The sequence below is a fragment of the Orbicella franksi genome, chromosome 14 (assembly GCF_964199315.1).
Source record: "Orbicella franksi chromosome 14, jaOrbFran1.1, whole genome shotgun sequence".
In the NCBI taxonomy this organism is placed as follows: domain Eukaryota; kingdom Metazoa; phylum Cnidaria; class Anthozoa; order Scleractinia; family Merulinidae; genus Orbicella; species Orbicella franksi.
Window position 1 is genome coordinate 12,031,755 of NC_138158.1, and position 20,993 is coordinate 12,052,747.

At 39.8% G+C, this 20,993-nt stretch overlaps 2 protein-coding genes and 1 pseudogene across 2 annotated transcripts in view; all 3 read left to right on the forward strand.

Moving 5' to 3' along the window:
- The window catches only part of LOC145467231 (uncharacterized), a 45,213-nt gene extending 32,043 nt beyond the window's left edge, over positions 1 to 13,170 (forward strand). The window contains exons 2-3 of the mRNA XM_081450784.1: positions 11,726 to 12,073; positions 12,192 to 13,170. Of these exons, the coding sequence (XP_081306910.1) occupies positions 11,988 to 12,073; positions 12,192 to 13,170 (1,065 nt within the window). The 5' untranslated portion in view covers positions 11,726 to 11,987. The remainder of the gene's footprint in view (positions 1 to 11,725; positions 12,074 to 12,191) is intronic.
- The window catches only part of LOC145467730 (uncharacterized), a 256,990-nt gene that overhangs the window by 109,158 nt on the left and 126,839 nt on the right, over positions 1 to 20,993 (forward strand). The window lies entirely within an intron of this gene.
- On the forward strand, positions 4,563 to 5,720 carry LOC145467702 (uncharacterized; annotated as a pseudogene).

Genomic DNA, 20,993 nt, shown 5'->3' on the forward strand with positions numbered 1-20,993 from the left:
TACCATACGCTTACCGACAATCAACGAAATATCGTTTCGGGATTGTGATTTTTCGTTTAGCTACGCGAATTTTCGTTTCATTTCTGGTGAAATCTCATCGAAATACCGTTCTTAGATTAGCGAATTTTCGTGTCGCTCAACGAATTTTCTTCGAAATATTGCCCGATAAATCACGATTCTTCGCTCGAAATTTCTACGATATTTCGCGGGAACAATAGCCGAATTTCAAGGAAATTCGTTTGCATTCTTTTTGCACAGTACTGTATGAAGGTTTCTCAGTCTGCACAAATTTGGCATTGAGGGTAAAACCTAAGTTAACTAGTAAATTTGTACAAGATCATTATAAACCAGAAGCAAGCAGAAGTAGGTACTTCCCACTATGTATCAGCTATATATGTCTAAGCAATAGAGTACTTTTTCTGTGTTTATATAACCTCAATGATCTAAACACTCGGAGCAGGGCTGTCATTTAGTTGTAATTTACCCGTAGCCTTGATCTTCACAGTTGTAGAAAACTTGTTACTTTACAAGTGGATTGTATCAGTTACAGGCCAGTTCATCCGCAACATCATGGGTCCATCAAATATACTCTGTTATAACAGGTGTTACAAGTTTCAGCCCTTATTGACAGCCCTGTGGAGGGCTGGGAGAATGTCAGCCAATTATGCAAACCTAAGACATAAGGCACTTTCTTATTCTGTTGCCATTGTTGTTGTCAACAATAAAATTATTAAAATTAATATAGAACATGATATCAATTAATACAACTGAAAAACGATTTAACTAGAAGTATTGAAGATAAACAGTGCTACTAATTATAATCTTATATCAGTGAACAAGTCCCCTTAAATATTAAATAAATTAACTTAAGCTTTCATTAGGTGTCACAGAATCTGTAGTTGCAATATTCAGGTGCCTTTATGGTTCTTTGTCAGGAAATTTTTAGTCTTTCTTATAGAAACAATTATAAACCCATTGACTCCCATGTTACCTGTAACCAGCTGTGACAAGTGTTGGCCTTCAATGTTCCACTTCTGATATCATCAAACTTGGCATCATCAGTAATCAAGTTCTAAAGGGAAAAGATATTTCCAATGATACCCAGATTAGAGTGATCAGTGATAATAGTGCCTGAAATATGCGCGAAAATACTCAGAAATCTTGCAGCAAAATTTCCTGTACTAGGTCACTTAGCTACTCCACACACTGTAAACAGTCTACAGTCTACATTAAGCTTAAGTGTGTGATTTCGTTATTTATTTCCCATGGTGTTACATGGCATTATAATTTCTTGTCTAAATTAATTTAAATTAGAATACTCACATACTGATGATTTATTTATTTGCCAGTGAGATGGAATGTCCTTGTTTTATAACAATTCTACAGCACAAATTTTCTTACATCGCAAACCTTCAGATCCTGTCCAAGGGGCGATTTAAAGTAAAAAAAGCTCCTCTTCTCCCACTCGAATCATCATTTAAAATACATTGAACAACAACGAAACCAATGGAGTAAGGAGTCTCCAAGGAGTAGGGGACTCAAGTGTAAAAATCATGGAAATTTTAGTAGGTGGGAGAAGTACCATGAAGCCCCCTGAAACAGAAAATCTTGGGAGGTGCGAGGGTTATGAATATTTCCTGGAACCATACAATAAAGAAACTAGTAAGACAATCTCAGATAGTGCAGAGTCTAACGTAAAGCTCCGATGGAATACTCATAACACAGTTCCTACATAACCTCTACCATTCACTCCTGGTTTGTATTGACCTTGCTAGTCAACTAGGGATTTTGATAAGACATAATCTTAGCAGTGTGTATGTTTGGCATGTGTATTTTCACTCCTGGTTTGTATTGACCTTACTAGTCAGCTAGAGATTTTGATGAGACATAATCTTAGTAGTGTGTATGTTTGATGTGTGTATTTTCATTCAAAGTCCAAGAATAACTTACAGTGAATTACCGTTTGACATCATGATGACAGTTCTTGAATTTTACTATAGTGTTTTATGCTGAGTTTTGCTCATTTCAAATTAAATAACACATTTAAGTAGCAAACGTGACAATTTTACTCTTCACGCAAACTTTTGTAACTTGATCCTTTTGTATTCCTCGCAAAGTTATGTAACCTGATACTCTTGTTTTCTTGAACACACACGGAAGATGTGCTTGTATTCGTTTCAGTTGGAGATAAATGGAAAGTTGAATGTTGGATGAAGAAATGGAAAAGGAATGATTTGCTTTATTTAACATACAAATTTTCTTTTGACCAATAAACAAGAATTAATCTTTAGAATTATCAAATTGTCATGGAACAGCACGTTCTGTTGCCACCTTTGGTGTTAACAATAAAACCACTTAAATTTAAAATACACATTGATATCGATTAATACAACTGAGAAGTATTTCAACAAGAGGCATTGAAAGTAAACAGCGCTACTTGATCGACATCAGTGAACAAGTCTCCTTAGAGACTGAAAAAATTTATGCTTTCAGTAGGCGCCACAAAGTCTGCAGTAATATTTGAGCAGTTTCCTAGGTTTCTTTGTACAATTTGACAAGTTTTAATGCTACTTACTTGGAAAAGTTTCGGTTGTGGGTATGAACATATTGGTCTGTTTGATAGAAACAAAGGATAAAATAAATGCACTAGTGTAGTTTGGAAACATCGCATGACATTTTTTGAACTAAGGTAGACGTAATTCCAAAAGACACATAGTCACAGTAGCATTCTTGTATCGATGCTAGAACACATGCGTATGACTTGTTTGGGTTCTACCACAAGGAAAAGCGCTCAACGTTAGGGTGTGATCTTGTATGAAATGTATTTTCCACTTGATATGTAGTTGACATTAACGCTTATTAATCCGTGCATGCATTTAGAACAGATATTTGTTTTGTTCTGAAGAGAAAAGTACCACAAGGAGAGCAAGAGGTTTTCTGAAACAAATATAAATCTTTTTGAAGCGACCAAAGAAGTAGTGTAGGTACGTATACCACTCATTTTACGTAGTGTTCACAAGTACCTTCCCCATCCTACCCCCCTTCCTGCAAGCCTAATTAATTAATTGAAATTAATTAATAAACAAACATTAAAGTTCACACCTTATTTCCATAGTGCCATATTGCCATAGTACTTTAGCGGACATCAACCCCCAAACCATCCCGATAGTGCATTCTGCACTAAACACAATGTGTTTTCCATTGCTTTAATTTTCCTTTAGGTAGGTAAAGTCTGCATGCAAGCCAAGTGGCCCATCAGGCCGGAGCTTATCCCGGTTTCTGTAGCATGAAGCGACTAGGAGTATTTCTACTCCCCCCTGGATGGGATGCTAGTCCATCGCAGGGTTACCCCCAGCATTAAGTTTGCCGGTGTAGTGTTTGTAAGGTACATTTCGGTGCATCATACATAATATAATTAAATGCGCAATGTAAGTTGGGAAGTTGATTATTAAACACAGTAAATGGTTTGAACCCAGGAGTATCAGTAGTTCGTATAGTGTGATCGTCCGGGTGAGTGTAGTTCTGAAAAGAACTGTTGTTGGTGACTGATGTTTCGACAACCTGAGCGGAAGTCATCTTCAGAGTCAAGTGAATAGTGTTTGTCAGTCGATGATCTTATAAGTCTGATCTGTTGAACGTGATTGGTCAGTATAGCCATGATGGTATTGGCTGAAAGACTCGTGTAAAGTTTGTCATCAGTCATTGGTGGGTTTCGATCCGTCTATTGTTAGTCAAGTAGGTCGGTTTTGGTCCGTGTATTGTTAAGTCGGTCTGTTAGAAGTCCGTTTGTCGGTTTCGTTTCTGTCGTGGATAAGTCGTTTGCAAGGCGCCGGTAGTTGTTGACATCTGTTAAGAGGCGTTTGTTCTAGGTTAGTGTACCAGCTCTCCAGAGTCAGTCGTTGAAAATAGTTTGTACTGTAGGTTAAGCACTGAGCAGAGTCCCAGTCAATGTTGTGGTTTGTCAGTTGATGATGTACAGCAATGTGATTGTTGGCATCACCATTTCTCGTGGCTCGTTTGTGTTCAGTCAGTCTCGTGTTAAGGTTTCTGCCAGTCTCACCAATGTAGGAGGCCTGGCAGTCGGAGCATTTGATCTTGTAAACTGCTCCCTGTCTGTCATTAGGTTTGCCTCTGTCTTTCACGTTGGTCCTTCTTGACTAACAATAGATGGATCGAAACCCACCAATGATTGATGACAAACTACACGAGTCTTTCAGCCAATACCATCATGGCTATACTGACCAATCACGTTCAACGGATCAGACTTATAAGATCATCGACTGACAAACACTATTCACTTGACTCTGAAGATGACTTCCGCTCAGGTTGTCGAAACGTCAGTCACCAACAACAGTTCTTTTCAGAACTACACTCACCCGGACGATCACACTATACGAACTATTGATTATTAAAGCAGCATGGTGGACTTCTAGATTGGATTCGTGTGTCGTATCCGTTCATTGCAATAATCCAGTTCCATCAGTTGTGGAACATGATATCTGGCGACGAGGATTGAAGTTGCAACTGCCCAGACCATGGCGTGAATAAAGATAGACGATTTGATGAGTGTAAAACCCTTCGACCCACATGGTGAACCTTCAGGCGTGGGAAGGCGATGGCAGCGTTGGTTGAAAAGTTTCTCGATGTATGCTGACAGCAAAGGCTTGCTCATCGAAGCGGATAAAGCGGATAATAAAATCCAGAGGAGAGCTTTTCTCCTTCATTCTGCCGGCGAAGCTGTTCAAGAAATTTTTGAAACGTTGACTGACACAGGCAAGGCGAAAGATTACGAAAAAGCGGTGAAGGCTTTGAACGATTATTTCATTCCAAAGGTAAATTCGACATACCAAAATCACCTGTTCCGCAGCATGGAACAACAGGACGGTGAAACTGTGGCTCAGTTCGTGACACAATTGAGGCAAGTGGTCAAGGACTGTGACTACGGCAAACAAGCCGAAAACCAGATTCGTGATCAAGTCGTGCAGAGATGTAAATCACATGAATTAAGGAAGAAACTACTGGAAAAAGGTGAGAAATTAACCTTAGAGCTGTTACTTTCGACGGCAGCAAATCACGAGCGAGTTCAATCATAGCTGGAGAATGTGGAAGGCAGAAAGGATGTGAATTTGGTTCGCGACAAGCAGGAAGACAAAGAGGAGGAGTCTGTAAAGCGAGTATGCTACAGATGTGGAAAAGTAGGACATTTTGGACGAGACTCTGAATGCCCTGTGAAAGGAAAAACTTGCTATAAGTGTGGAGGAGCTGACCATTTTGGTTCGCAGAGTAGAACGAAACCAGCCAAACCTCCCAAACCTAGACGGGAAGAGAAGACAAAAGGAAAGAAAAAGAAGAAGTCAGTCAGGTATGTGGGAAGTGAAAGAAATGAAGATGAGTATGCATTTACTGTGAATTCCGCTACACCTCCTGAGAAAATAGATGTGACTGTGGGTGGAGTTGTAGTTGCAATGCTGATCGATTCGGGTGCGAGCACCAATGTGATTGACAAAAACCTGTGGTCAAAGTTAAAGCAAGACAAGATTAAGTGTGTGTCGAGAAAGAGTGACAAGAAGCTTTATGCGTACGGCAGTAAACAGCCGCTGAACATTCTAGGAACATTCTCAGCACTGGCAAGAGTAGAGGGGAAAGAAGTCGAAGCCGAATTTGTTGTTATTAATGGTGAAGGGGCGGCACTGCTTGGAAAGAAAATGCCATACAGCTAGGTGTGTTGAAATTAGGAACCCAGATCTGCACAGTGACATCTAATGAGACAATTATGTCCGATTACAAAGAAATCTTTGAAGGTGTGGGAAAGTTAAAGAATTACCAAGTTAAGTTGCACGTGAATCCGGATGTACCTCCGGTGGCACAACCAGTCAGGCGCACCCCATTTAGTCTTCGGGACAAGGTTAAAGAAAAGATTGAAGAACTGGTAGCCATGGACATAATTGAACCGGTAGAGGGCCCGACCCCGTGGGTTAGTCCAGTTGTAGTAGTCCCAAAGCAGAATGACGAAATACGGCTTTGTGTAGACATGCGAAGGGCTAATGAAGCCATTATCAGAGAACGTTATCCCATACCCACAGTGGACGAAGTGCTCCAAAACCTCAACCAAAGCACAGTGTTCAGTAAACTGGATTTAAAATGGGGTTATCACCAATTAGAACTCCATCCAGATTCCAGAAGTATCACAACGTTCACTACACATTGTGGTCTATACCAGTACAAGCGCCTTATGTTTGGGATAAGCTCAGCTCCAGAGGTGTACCAGCATGTCATTCAGCAATCATTACAAGGCTGTGAAGGTGTTGCCAACATCTCAGATGATATCATTATTCATGGGAAGAACAGTGAAGAACATGACAGAAGATTGCAGCGAGTTTTGGAGAGGCTGAAAGAGAAGAATCTCACACTGAATGCAGAGAAGTGCAGGTTCCACATGACCCAGATGGTGTTCATGGGACTGGTGTTAAGCGACAATGGTATTGGCCTTGCAGAAGACAAGGTAAAAGCGATCGTTGATGCAAGAGAACCTCAGAGTGCACCAGAAGTCAGAAGCTTTCTGGGACTGGCAAACTACAATGCTTGTTTCATCCCAGACTTTGCTACGGTCGCAGAGCCATTGCGCAGATTAACCAAAAAGGGTGTCCGTTTTGAGTTTGGAGAAGAGCAGAAGAACGCATTCAATGAGCTTAAGAGGAGGCTATCAAGTGCAGGAACTCTTGGTTACTTTGATAAAAATGCCAAGACACTAATCATAGCAGACGCAAGCCCGGTAGGCCTCGGTGCAATCCTCATCCAGGAGCAGCAAGGCAGGAAAAGAATCATTAGTTACCCAAGCAAGAGTCTAAGTGATGGGGAAAAGCGTTATTCACAAATGGAAAAAGAAGCCTTGGCTGTTGTATGGGCATGTGAACGATTCCATGTGTACCTTTACGGCATTGAATTTGAACTGTACACTGATCACAAACCATTGGAAACAATCTACTCAAGCAGATCGAAGCCCTGTGCACGAATCGAAAGATGGATCTTGCGATTACAGCCATACAAGTTCCAAGTCAAATACCTACCTGGAGAGCAGAATATTGCTGATTCGTTGTCATGCTTACTGCATGCGAACGAGCAAGCAGAATCTTCATCAGCGCACAAGGTGTCAGATGAATTTGTCAGGTTTGTCGCAGCAACTGCCACTCCTCAAGCGATGACAACACGTGAAATTGAAGAAGCCTCATCACAGGACAGAGAGTTCATGGAATTGCGTCAGCACATTAAAGATGGAAACTGGAAAGGTGATCAGCACAAGCAGTACATACCAGTATGTGGCAAACTGTGTGTTATTGGCAAGTTAATTCTTCGAGGTACCAGGATTGTCATTCCGAGCAAGTTGAGACCTCAAGTACTGAGCCTTGCCCATGAAGGACACCCAGGAATTGTCAGTATGAAGCAGAGATTGCGATCAAAGGTATGGTGGCCTGGGATTGACAAGGAAGCCGAGAGGTTTTGCAGAACCTGTCATGGCTGTCAGCTTGTAAGCAGTCCAGCAAACCCAGAGCCAATCAAGTCAACCCCATTACCAAGTAGCCCATGACAAGATTTGGCCATAGACCTATTAGGTCCATTACCATCAGGAGAATCTGTCTTAGTCATCGTTGATTACTTCAGCAGGTACTATGAAGTGGAAGTCATGCGTTCGACAACATCAGAGAACGTCATAGAGTGTTTGGAGAAAATCTTCACCACACATGGACTACCTCAATCACTTCGAAGCGACAATGGTCCACAGTTCAGATCAGAAGTGTTTGAGCGGTATTTGGAGGATAACGGCATAGAACACAGGAAGACCACACCATTGTGGCCATAAGCGAACGGCGAAGTGGAAAGACAAAACAAGTCCCTCCTCAAGAGAATGAAAATAGCTCAAGCTGAGGGAAAAGAATGGAAGAAGGAAGTTCGCAAGTATTTGGTAGCATATAGGTCAACCCTCATACTACCACAGGTGTGAGTCCAGCAGAACTCTTGTTTGGCAGGAAGATGCGTACTAAACTACCTGAACTGAGAAAGGAGAGGGAGGAGAGTGAGATGCGAGACCGAGATGGCGAAATGAAAGCCAAAGCTAAACACTATGCAGACAAGAAGAGGAATTCCCAGGAGTCAGACCTAGCTCCAGGTGATAAAGTCTTAGTAAAACAAGAGCACAAAAACAAGTTGTCAACACCATTTGCTTCTGAGCCTTATGATGTTGTAACCAAAACTGGGAACAGTGTTGTCGTTGAATCACCAGAAGGCGTTCAACTTATGCAAAACACAACCCACGTAAAGAAGTACGAGGAAGCATCACAGAATCCGGAGGAAACAGCTCCATTGCTTGATGTTGCTGATCCTGTAGAACCGGAAGCAGAACAAGAAAAACTGAGCAGCCCAGTTATGACGAGACCAACAAGGGCCAGGAAACTGCCGGAAAGATTTAAAGACTTTGTTATGACCTGAGCGTCATTGTTAAGGACTCTGTTTTAACTTGAATGCTATTGTTAGAAACTTTGTTATGACTTGATGTCATTATTGACTGTTACGGTTCAAAAGAGAATTAATAATTTTTATGGCCAGCCGTTTTGTGAGTTTAAGTCGTACTAGTTTTTAGTTGACTTTCAATTGTGTTGACATTTCCTTAAGATCATAGTAGTTATACCAAAAAAGGAAGGGATGTAGTGTTTGTAAGGTACATTTCGGTGCATCATACATAATATACTTAAGCGCGCAATGTAAGTTGCAAAGTTGATTATTAAAGCAGCATGGTGGACTTCCAGATTGGATTCCTGTGTCGTATCCGTTCATTGCAATAATCCAGTTCCATCGGTTGTGGAACGTGACGGCCGGTACCCATTTATACACCTGGGTGGAGAGAGGCACTGTGAGAGTAAAGTGCCTTGCCCAAGAACACAACACAATGTCCCTGGCCAGGGCTCGAACCCGGACCGCTCGATCCAGAGATGAGTGCACTAACCATGAGGCCACCGCGCCTCCTAATTACCTACCTATATTTGGTCCAGATCGATTTGAGGAAGGCCAGTGTATCCAGCCTAAATATAGATAATAACAGAAAAATACATGCATGTTAAATAAAGCAAATTGTTCCTCTTCCATTTCTTCATCTGATATTCAACTTTCCATTTATCTCCAGCTGTGAAACAAATACAAGCACATCTTCCATGTGTCTTCAAGAAAACAAGAGTATCAGCTTACATAACTTTGCGAGGAATACAAAAGGATCAAGTTACAAAAGTTTGCATGAAGAGTAAAATTGTCACGTTTGCTACTTAAATGTATTATTTACTTTGAAATAGCAAAAATCGACGTAAAACACTACAGTAAAATTCAAGACCTGTCTTGTCAAACGGTAATTGACTGTAAGTTATTTTTGGGCTGTGAATGAAAATACACACATCGAACATACACTGCTAAGATTATGTCTCATCAAAATGCCTAGCTGACTAGCAAGGTCAATAACAAACCAGGAGTGAATGGTAGGGTTTATAAAGGAACTGTGTTATGAGAACTCCGTCGGAACTTTACATTACACTCTGCACTATCTGAGATTGTCTCGCTAGTTAAAAATCGCTATGAGTTCTTTCAAGTTTGTCTTCATTCATGTCATATAATGTCTATACAACTACAATAAAACGTGCTGTATGTAAACGGAGTTACTGTAATTCAAACAAAACGACTACTACCTCGTGAAATACCGAGCTACTCATTTGCACATTGTTTCTTTCGTTTCTACAAAAGCTCACTTCGAAGACTAAAATAAACTTAAGTTTAAGTGGCCCGGTATTGTAAATCGCTCCCAGATTACCATTAAACTTAAGGCAATAGTAAGTAGTTTACCTTAGCAGTTTTATGCGGACAGTAGTATAATATCATAGCTTCCATAGATGTGGACGATCGTTGCCGTAATTCCTGCAGAATTAAGTAGACAGGAACAAACCACCATACACACTGTTACACACTTCTTTTAAAACTGAAGTGCTTCGGATGTTTTTCCACCAAAACGCCAATTCGAAATAGACCAACGAAGCTCATTGGCTAACCTAATCGTGACGTTAAACGTTGAATACAACCGAGATGCGCATTGGTGGACTTCGGATCCCAAAAAAAGATGAGGAATTGGGGTAGGACTACCCAATCGGAGCATTCTCCTCCCGAGACGGGACGACAATGACCCTACCTTTACCCTGTCCTCACATGACAAAACAAATAAGTAATCAAAATGTGTTAGTCATCTGTCATTCAATATTGTTCATGGCCACTAAGATCTGAAGAAGGGAAAATGTATCAGTCATTTGTCATTTCAAATTGTTCTTAACCACTAAGATCTCAAGGGGAAGCATGTCAAAAACTTATCAAATACTCAAATAAAACTCCTCCCAAAAGCGCCAAGCTGTGGTCTAACTGCGTTCCAGCAACGTTCAGAAGGTCAAAATGGGTAAGTACTTCCTATTAAATTTCGTACTGCGCTCAAACATTAAGTCGCCGAAATTATGTAGTACAAAATCATTTAAATCAGTGATTTGTACATATTTGCGAGCTTTTACGACTTAAATTATGATTTTTCGTGTCGAAATTAGCAAAAACGTCATAAGAGATCTTCGAGCAGAAACTTGCCAATTAATTGTCTTGTGAATCAAATGTTTATTTTCTGTAAAAATATGGAACCTACACCAGTCTTTCTTTAAGTAACTCTTACTGTTACTTCTACTTTCACAGAAATTGTGATTTTTTTGAATATTTTTATTTTGCGTTTTATATTTAAGAAATTGCGTATTCATTATTCTCCCGTCAAACAGGAAGTTGAATAGCTGATTTTGTTATCACGTTTTCAGATCCCAGACTAAACGTCTCAATAAAGAATGAACCAGACCATACTGAAAGGTTATATCGTAAGTATTTGATTTTCTACTGCTAGAATTTATTTCAAACTCTTTATTAAAACGAATTGCGTTGTTTATGCGAAACAAATAATATTAAACCGAATTGCGTTATTTATGCGAAACAAATAAGTTAAAAATTCTTTCCGCCCTTTTTAGTGCAGAGTGCACTATTGGGATGGTTATGGGAGCTGCCTGCCGCTAAGGAACTAAGGCCATATGGCACTATGGCGCTAAGGTGTAAACTTTAATGTTTGTTTAATTAATTAATTTCAATTAATTAATTAGTCTAGAGGCAAGGAATTAGTGGGGGTAGGGTGGGAAAGGTACATGTGTACTCTACGTAAAACACATTCCATCGCCGTCACTTAGCTTTGAACATCGCAAAGCTATATATTTGTTTCAGGTAACCCCTTCCTCTCCTTGTGGTACCATTTTCCTTAGAACAAAACTAATTTGTCCTAAACGCATGCGTAGATTAGTTAGCGTTCGTGGCTTCTATATTAGGTGAAGGACACATTGCATACGGAATCACGCACAAACGTTGAGTGGTTTTCCTTATGGTAGAGCTCAACATGTAAGACGCATGCGTTCTAGCATCGTTAGTGTTATACACTATCTTTCCATGCGGTATTTTATATATCATGTCATGCGACCAAGGACGGCAGTTATTTTTCAGGTAGCGCCAATTGTCCCGTTTTATTGCAAAAGTGAAACGTTACTGTGGCTGCATAGCTTTTAGAATTACACACAGGTCGGTTCAACAAATATCATCTGCTGTTTTCAATCTACAATAGTTAGGCGAGTTCATACTACGTACGTAAGTAGGCCTTAAGTACGCCCAAGGTCTACTTGGAATGTGAACGGGGTTTATTTTAGTTCAAGTACCTTACTTTGTAACCTTAGAAACGGCGTACTTTCAAAGGAGCCGAAGTGTGCTCTTAAGTCTAGTTTTGCTGTTCTCGAATGCGTTCTTAGGCACTATCAAAACACGCGAAAGCGATAACACGTCAATCAACTAAACGGCGGGAAAAGCTAGTGCACGCAAACCTTGGCGAAGCAAAAAGCATGGATTACAACGCAAGCCGGCCTCGCTTCTTCGCTCAGCAACAATACCGATTAGAGGACGACGATTCCGTGGACTTAAGCCTCATGTAAGTGCAGTTTCATTTATTTATTAAACCAGTTAAAGACTTTTGAACAAATGTTCTGTTTTACTCTTAATAAAATCTTAATAGCCATGTTTTCATAAGCATGCTTTCTGTTCGATAGCAACAACTTAAACCAAAGATTTGCCGGAGCAGTACCCGTAACGATTAACCAGCCACAAACGCCTTTCCGCAGTGGACAACTCTTTCATTTCCCACCACACAGCCAGACCTTTTACCGTCCTGCTGCATTTCAACCGAGCGACAGTCCACCACAAAGCAACAACAGCTCCCTAGTATCGCGAACCCCATCACCAGGGCCTGAGACTTCATCCGCTAACTCAAGCCGGGTCAGTAAAACAAGTTCCGAAGGCAAAAAGAAGACCAAATTAAAGGCGTCTGACTGGACAGAAGACGAAACTCGTGAGATGCTGGCAGTATGGGGGCCACGGTACAGCAAGCTACGCAGTGCGTCCAACAAAGAAAGGATTAAGATATGGAATGAAATTTTTATCGCATACAAGGAAAGCTGTCCTGACAGCGAAAGAACTTTGCCGCAGGTAAAGAAACGCCAGCAAAATCTCGAGTACGAGTATAAGCTTTTAAAGCAACGCTCTCAGTCGACCGGCGAAGCGGGGTTTAAGAAAATCAAAGAGGGGTTTCCATACTTCGACTTTTTCGATGACGTGATGGGTCATCGCGATAGCGTTGACCCATGCAAAATGGCACTCGAAGGCTCTTCCACGTTTGCCTTCGAAGAAGGCAGCAGCACATCACTCTCTCCACAAGGAAGCGTGGCCGACACAGAAAACATGGAAAATGAATTCGAAACTGCGACGCCCAATGAAGGAGTGAAACGAAAGGCAACTGATAAGCCAGCGAAATCTGGCAGCAAAGGAAAGAAGAGACGTGATGAGCAAACAGCGACGTCTGAGTGGCAGACAAGTTTTCTACAACTTATGGAACGAAGCATAGAGCAAGATAACATACGATTTGAACGTTCCACAGAAATGCTTCGGGAATCACAGAGGAATCAGTTGGAACAAACAAATGCAATTCTCGCAGGGTTTAAGGACATTTTCAAAGATTTGGTGTCAAAGTAAATCAGTGCACATATTTGATGTTCTAAAAAGGAGACAGTTGTATTAATTCTAATTATATATATATTTGTTACTGTTCTGCTGTTTTGTTGTTGCCTGTATCGGCAAGTTTATATGTTTATATGACATTTTGGTGCTACACATAGCATTCGTTAACAAATAAAACCTGCAGTTGGAAAATGTAGTGTTACAAGTTATCCCGCACAAAGTCTTTTAAAGCATCTCTCACATCGTTGCCAGTTTCAAATAGAAGTCTGCCTTCATCTTCATCGTCTGAGTCATCATCGGAGTCGCAGCCATCATCATATAGATCACCTCTCTCAATGCAAATGTTATGCAAAACACATGACGCAACAACAGTTTTCGTAAGGGTTGTCGTTTTCTGCTCAATTTTTTTCATAACAATTCGCCACCGTGATTTTAACATGCCAAATGCACGCTCGACTACGCATCGTAGGGCACTGAATTTTTTGTTGAATTTTTTTTGTTCAGGAGTTAAGTGCCCCCTGTCTGAGTAAGGTTTCATGAGCCAGCTGGTAAGGGGATATGCACTGTCTCCAGCGAGAAGAGGGCCGATTTCTACTCCATTTATATTCCTCGTCGGGCCAGCAAGAATTTGCTCATTTTGTGCCAAATCGTATAGTCCACTTAGTCTAAGGACGCGAGCATCGTGTATGCTGCCTGGATAACCAACGGTAGCATGGATGAATTTCAGGTTAGAATCAACTATAGCTTGAAGGTTCACACTATAATGCTGCTTACGATTATAGTAATCCTCGTGATTTCGTGGTGGAGCATTTATCTCTATGTGGCAACCATCTATGGCTCCGACAATTTGAGGTATGCCATACATCTCTTCGAACTCGTCAACCTTTTCTGTAATTTCCTGCCTTGTCAAGGGAAATTTTATGAATTGATCCTTCCTACGAAGAAGAGCGCGCTCGAATTCACTACAAATGCATTTCGCTGTTGACTTTCCGTATCCAAATTGTAACCCACAGCTTCTATAACTGTTGCCGGTTGCAAGTCGCCATAATGCTAAACCAACTCTTTCTTCTACACTAATTGGCACTCGCATCCGCGTGTGTTGTTTTTGTATATCTGCTCTTATTAGGTCACATAGGTATTCAAATGTTGCGTGAGTGATACGAAAATGTTCCTTCCAAAGAAAATGCAGTGCTGGATTAGCTATAAGAAGGCGAAACCAGTTCTGTGGTCTAGGCCAAACCCAAGCTCTTCTTTTCAGTTGTGGTCTTTGTTGTTGTGAGTGCCCTGCCATATAAATAAGCAACATCCGACGGTTTCGCCGGCTAATTCTAAAGGCTTCCTCCATTAAAGCGAAGCAATACATTTGTTGAAACATGAAAGACCGCTGTCGCAAAAGTAGGAAAGCAAAAATCAAAATAAGGGACGCTATTCGAACGTTTCGAGGTCGCGGCATAATGAAGCTTTGAGTGTCTTGACTACATTTGCTTTGGCGTGTTTTACCGCGTAGTTTGATTGACAAGCGATTCCGCAAGTAGCATACTTTGCAATTTAGTATGAACGCTTATCTTTAAAAGTTAGCACCGCCAGTCTCAAGTTCACTTGAGTTTTTATCGTACTTAAGGCCTACTTGGGCCCTAGTATGAACTTACCTAGTGTGCTTGTCAGGGTTCAAATGTATTGCTTCTCCTTAGCGGCTTGTTTATTTCTTGCCTTAATTGTGTCTGTAAGAGAGACCAAAACGTTCCCAAGTTAGTGGCTTTAATACTCCGCAAATTGTAAATTTGTAACAAAAGAAACCAGGAAAATGCTCAAATATTGCTGCAGACGCCATGGCACCTAATGAAAGTGCAAATTAATTTAATCAGTCTTTGAGGAGACTCATTCATATCGGCCAAGTAGCACTGTTTATCTTCAATACTTTTCGTTGAAATGCTTCTCAGCCATCAATATCGTTGTGAGTTAATTTTGAATTGTTTTATTGTTAACAACAAAGGTGGCAACAGAAAAAGAAAGTGATATTTCGTGACTATCTGATAATTAAATTAGTTCTTGTTCATCCATAAAAATTTGCATTTTTAGTAAAACATCGTTTGTTCCGTTTCTTCATCACTACATAAGATATTTAACTTTCTTTCATTTATCTCCAAAAAACAAGGACATCTTCCGTATGTTTTGGAGAAAACAAGGGTTTCATATTATATGCCTTTGCGAGGAAAACAAAAGTATCAAGTTACAAAGTTGGCGTGAAGAGCTAAATTGTCACGTTTGCTGCTTCAGTGTATTATTGAATTTAAAATGAACGAAATCAACGTAAAACACCAGTAGTAATTAATTTGTGCATAATTTTCGGACCTTGAATGAAAATACAACCTTGAAACATACACACTGCAAAGGGAAAAAGCCGTAGCAGACTACCAAGGTAGACACAAACCGGAAGTGAACCAAGCAGGGGTGAGTACTTATGGGACTACTGTACCAGAGCTATCAATTGCGCTCTGCACTATCTGAGATTGTCTCGCTAGTTTTTTCTCAGAGGAAAATGGAGTTGACCATAATGATAAAAGTAGCCGTAAGTACAGTTTTGCTTTGTAGTTATTTTCAGCTCGTTTTGTTTTGTATTCTATCACATTGTAGGAGATACTTTAGTCAAATTAGACTTACTGTCGTCAGAAGAAAACACAAGCCGCTGCTGATAAAAAATTGTTTTCCGCATATTTTCCACAAGCCAACCATTTTAAGCTTACTATTGAAATTCATTTCTGTGATAACATATCTTTAGTTCTTTTTATTTCATAGTTTTACTGCATTCTTCAATTTGAGATAAAGTATTCATTTTAGTTATTTACCCGCCTTGAAAAAAACATGTCTCGCCCAAGTCCTCTTCCATGAAACCTTAGTCGATTGCAAACAATGACTAGATTAATGTTCAGGGAAGAGAATTTTCTTTAGATGGTACCTACGTCTATATTAATACATGATTTATGAATAAAAATCACTTTTGTCACCTTGTGTGTATTTTTTTTGTTTGTTTTTGTTTCTATGATGATTTTGGCTGCATATCAAATACTCTCTTGAGATACCTCCCTTTAAGGGAAACTCAGAATGTTTTATGGCAAGTCTGACTGGTTCTCTCACTTTTGTTTACTTGCTAATATCAAACACATGATCATTTGTAAAAAAGAGAATTAACTTACTTATTCCTTAGTAAGACCAGCTGTAAAGTTTAACCCTTTTTTTATAGGAACAATGTTTAAAGCCTGAGAAGCCCTGGGAAGATCAAAAGTAAACATCTATAAAAATTTAGTGTCCTTAAGTCCCTTAACATATTTTTATAGTGATTACATATCCAATGACATCTTAATTTTAGCCTCTTTTAAACACTCAGTTAAATGGAGTACAGTGGGAAAAAGAGAGAGTAAAAAAGGGGGGAGAAGTGCCATGAGAGTAAATCAAAGAACAACCATAACAAAAAGTCATTTCAATATACCAGGATCTGGTGTACCCTTTGGTTAGTCAGTTTTGACAGGTTTTGTCAATACTTAAGTGTTTTTGATGCAGATGAGAAATACAATATCATGTGGCGGCAGTCACTATAAAATGGGGTCGATGGGCTGATAAAACTCCTAGTGTTTGTCACGTGTGCCATTTTCTTTTCGGTTTTTGCACCTTTCTTTGCTTTACCTTTCTTTGCTTCTTTTTATATTAATGGATGCTGATATTACTGGAATCAGTCTACGAAGCTACATTTCAACTTGTTTATGGCTTAAACAAGACATAAAGTGTTATTTAAGCCTATTATACAGTCAATTAACCGCTCAAATTTTATTTGTTAAACTTTATAAATGTATCTTGCACAGAGGTAATAAAGATGAGGTGATGACATGGGGAAGAAGAGTAATTAGAATCCTTATTGGAAAGAAGTTCATAGGTGTTTTATTTTTTCGCCAACTTTGTGGTTGCTCTACTACTCCGTTAGGCTCCATTACCAGCCGCTGTTCACAAAGGAAGCTTGCACTTTTCCCTGAAGCCATAGCTGAGCATGTGAGGATTCGATTCTTTTGTAGTCTTAGCCAATTAGATAACTGCCATTAGATTCTTGTCAAGTATAAATTATCTTGTGAGATTTTTGGTGAATGAATAGCCTGCAGAGCAGGCGAGACTTTTTCGAGTGAGCGCTCACATCGTAAAAAGTTTAGCTGCCATCTTGAATTTTTCATGCAGTGGAAAACTGGAGAGAGAAAGAAAGTTCTACCAAGGGAGTGAATGATAGGCAAGAGGAAGGTCAATGAAATGTAGAACTGATAAATGTTGCATACAAGAGAACTTTAGAGATGTATAAGATCAAAGATTTAAAAATTTACCACCAAAAGCACTATAAAAGTTGGTTTATGGATGAGATGTTCTTTAATCAGCCAACAGAGAAAATTTTAACCACACCAGAACATCACATAACAAACACAGTTAATAAAGAGAAACCTTAAAGTGTTACTGAAACGAAATTTTCATATGTAAGATTTTTGCTTAGTAATAAAATTTCAACTTTACTTGGAAACACTTCAGACTTTTTTTTGCATACGGTAAGCGAAAACTGCTTTTTCAGCCGTTCGAAGTTGGCTGGTCAAGCCCAGAATTGGCGGTCATCTTGGCACGGCCAAAACAGCCTAGTAACCTTACTAGTTGTATTACTCTCATGCCGAGCTGAAAATTTAGAGTGATTATGGGAGAAGAGAATACTCTTCGAAGCCCTCCCAAAAGCATCTTAAGGACATTTCAAAGCTCTGAAAATAAATAAAATAAAATAAATATACATTTATATAGCGCCATTTTCCACTAATTGTCCATGGCGCTTTACAATACTTTAAAATTAAAATCCTAATTCTTTAAAAACCTAAAATCCTAAATCCTAAAAGTTAAAATCCTAAGAATTAAATACGCTATATAATACAATTAGGCTACAAATAAAAAGTAAAAACTACAAATCAAATGCACGCTTAAAAAGATAAGTCTTAAGATTAGCCTTAAAAACTGCCTCTGATGATGAAAGTCTGATCTGGAGGGGTAGTTTATTCCAGAGCCTTGGTGCCGCCACGGAAAAAGCCCTTTCACCATACGTTTTAAGATTTGCTCTAGGCTCATCAAGCAACCTGTTGTTTGAAGATCGTAGTGTCCGACCAGAAATGTTAAATCGCAGTAGGTCTCTAATGTAATCAGGGGCCAGTCCATTCAGAGCTTTGTAAGTTAACAACAATATTTTGAAAATAATCCTAAAATGAACTGGCAACCAATGTAAGCTCCTTAGTATTGGTGTGATGTGTTCCTGCCTTCTAGTCAAGGTAACAAGGCGAGCTGCTGAGTTCTGTACAAGCTGAAGTCTATTAATCAGATACTTTGGGAGACCGTACAGTAGGGCGTTACAATAGTCCAAACGCGATGTTATGTAAGCGTGAACAATGGTCTCAGTAGTACTCTGGGATAGGTATCGCCTAATTTTAGCTATACTACGAATGCGGAAAAATGCGCTCTTGCAGGTTATTTTAACGTGTTCTTTGAAATCCAAACATTGATCGAATGCAACTCCTAAATTCCTGGCCTGTTTACTAGACTTGATTACTTCATCACCAACTCGTATATAGTCGAGGGGTGGTCGTGGACGATATTTAGAACTAATAACCAAAAGTTCAGTCTTATCCCGATTTAACTTAAGTTTGTTGCGCAGCATCCAGTCCCCAATGTCCTTAACACATAATTCTACTGCCATCTTTGAGCTTGATAGATGATTAAGGCAATTGGACGTAAACGACAAGTACAACTGTGTGTCATCTGCATAGAGATGAAACGGTATGCTATGCTTTCTGGCTATGTCACCCAGCGGACTTGTATAAAGGGAATACAACAAGGGTCCCAGTACAGAACCCTGTGGTACCCCGTAGGGTAAATTCTTCTTTGACGATTCAATTCCATTGACAGAAACAAACTGTTCGCGTGAGTGAAGATACGAATGAAACCAATTAAGAGCAGTGTTCCTAATACCAAAGCGATTCTGTAGTCTAGATAACAAAATCGAATGATCGACAGTATCAAACGCAGCCGATAAATCGAGCAATAGTAATATAACCGATCTGTTATTGTCAATAGCCTTCAAAATATCATTTTGAACTCTCACAAGCGCAGTCTCTGTACTGTGATGAGATTTATATGCCGACTGAAATTCTTCTAATAAGCCTTCATTATCATTAAGGTGGTCCATTAATTGTGCTGCAACTGCTTTCTCCGTAACTTTGGATAGAAAATATAAATTCGAGACAGGACGAAAGTTCGAAAATAGTTCATGATCAGCTCCACTCTTTTTCAACAACGGCTTCAACATGGCAACCTTGAATCTATCAGGTACTTGGCCACTTGTAAGAGACAAGTTAACTATACGAGTGATCATTGGAAGCAGATAATGACGGCACCCTTTGAACACTGAGGATGGAATTGGATCAAGTGTACAGGACTTTGAAGACAGGTGATTCACAAAACCAGATACGACCTCCTCAGTGACCAGTTTAAATTCACTTAGCAGCTGACCAGCTAGACAGCTTTCAGACTCAGCATTGCATGAAGTAACTTGACCGTCATTCAGAGTTCCATCAACTTTGTCAAGATCATTGCGGATTTTAACAATTTTGTCACTAAAATATTCAACGAATGATTCGGACAGAGAACAGTTATTAGGCCCAGATGGATAACGCTGGACTGGATTGGAGTGCAGAAGCTTCTCTATTGTCTTAAAAAGAAGTCCAGAGTTCCCTGAGTTTTCCTGGATCACTGATGAATAAAATGTGTGCTTCGCGGAGGCAATCATGTCATTAACAACACTGTTCTGAAACACATACCGTTCTCTATCTGCAGGTAATCTTGTACGTCGCCAGTTACGTTCGAGCTTCCTCCTTATGTTCTTTTGAACACTAATGTCAGTTGAATACCAAGGCGCACAAGGACGAAGAACTACCTCACGGGTCCTTTCGGGGGCATAAACATCAAGGGTGGACTTCAAGACCCGATGATAGGAATCAACTAACGAATCCAAATCACGCTGTGATTCGTCAAACAAGGACGAATTCATGATAGTGTCATTGAATTCAGCATAATCAATCGAACGCAGCTTCCGGTGGCGAATAGTTCTTGTTGGAAATTGTGGTTTGTGCAATAATAAATGCATAAAAATAGCATAATGATCAGAAATCAAAGGGTCATGAACCATAACATTGTCTATAAGTTTACACTGATTTCTAGTAATGATTAAATCCAAGATATGACCACTTGTGTGAGTCGGCGTAGTCACCCATTGTTTCAGATCGAAAGATGCTATTAGGTCACAAAAATGCAATGCGTTGACATCACGCGAAGAATCCACATGTAGATTAAAATCACCGACAATTAAAAGCTCGCCTGATGCTGCGGCCAATTCCTCAAGCAGGAGAGAAAATTCATGATAAAATGTTGACAAAGGCAGACAATAACAGTAGCCTTAGACATGAAGAGGTGGAGAGTCAATTCTGGGGCTTTTCAGTTTATTTAATTGGATATTTCCAGGATATTTTATGTAAGCAAGCAAACGAGTGCGAGTTCTTAAATTGCAAAATGATCAGGACACTTGGTCAAATGGCCAGCACTCAATTAAACAATATCTACACTCATAAAGTAAAAAAGACATGAAAACAAGAGAAACCGGCTTTTGAAAATATGCGGAATGCTGCTGCATGAATCGTAGCAACAACGCTTCAAGTTTTCGAGTCGCTTCGCTTCGAGGAAACCAGACGCTTTGTGAGTTTCACCATGGACGAGATTGTACT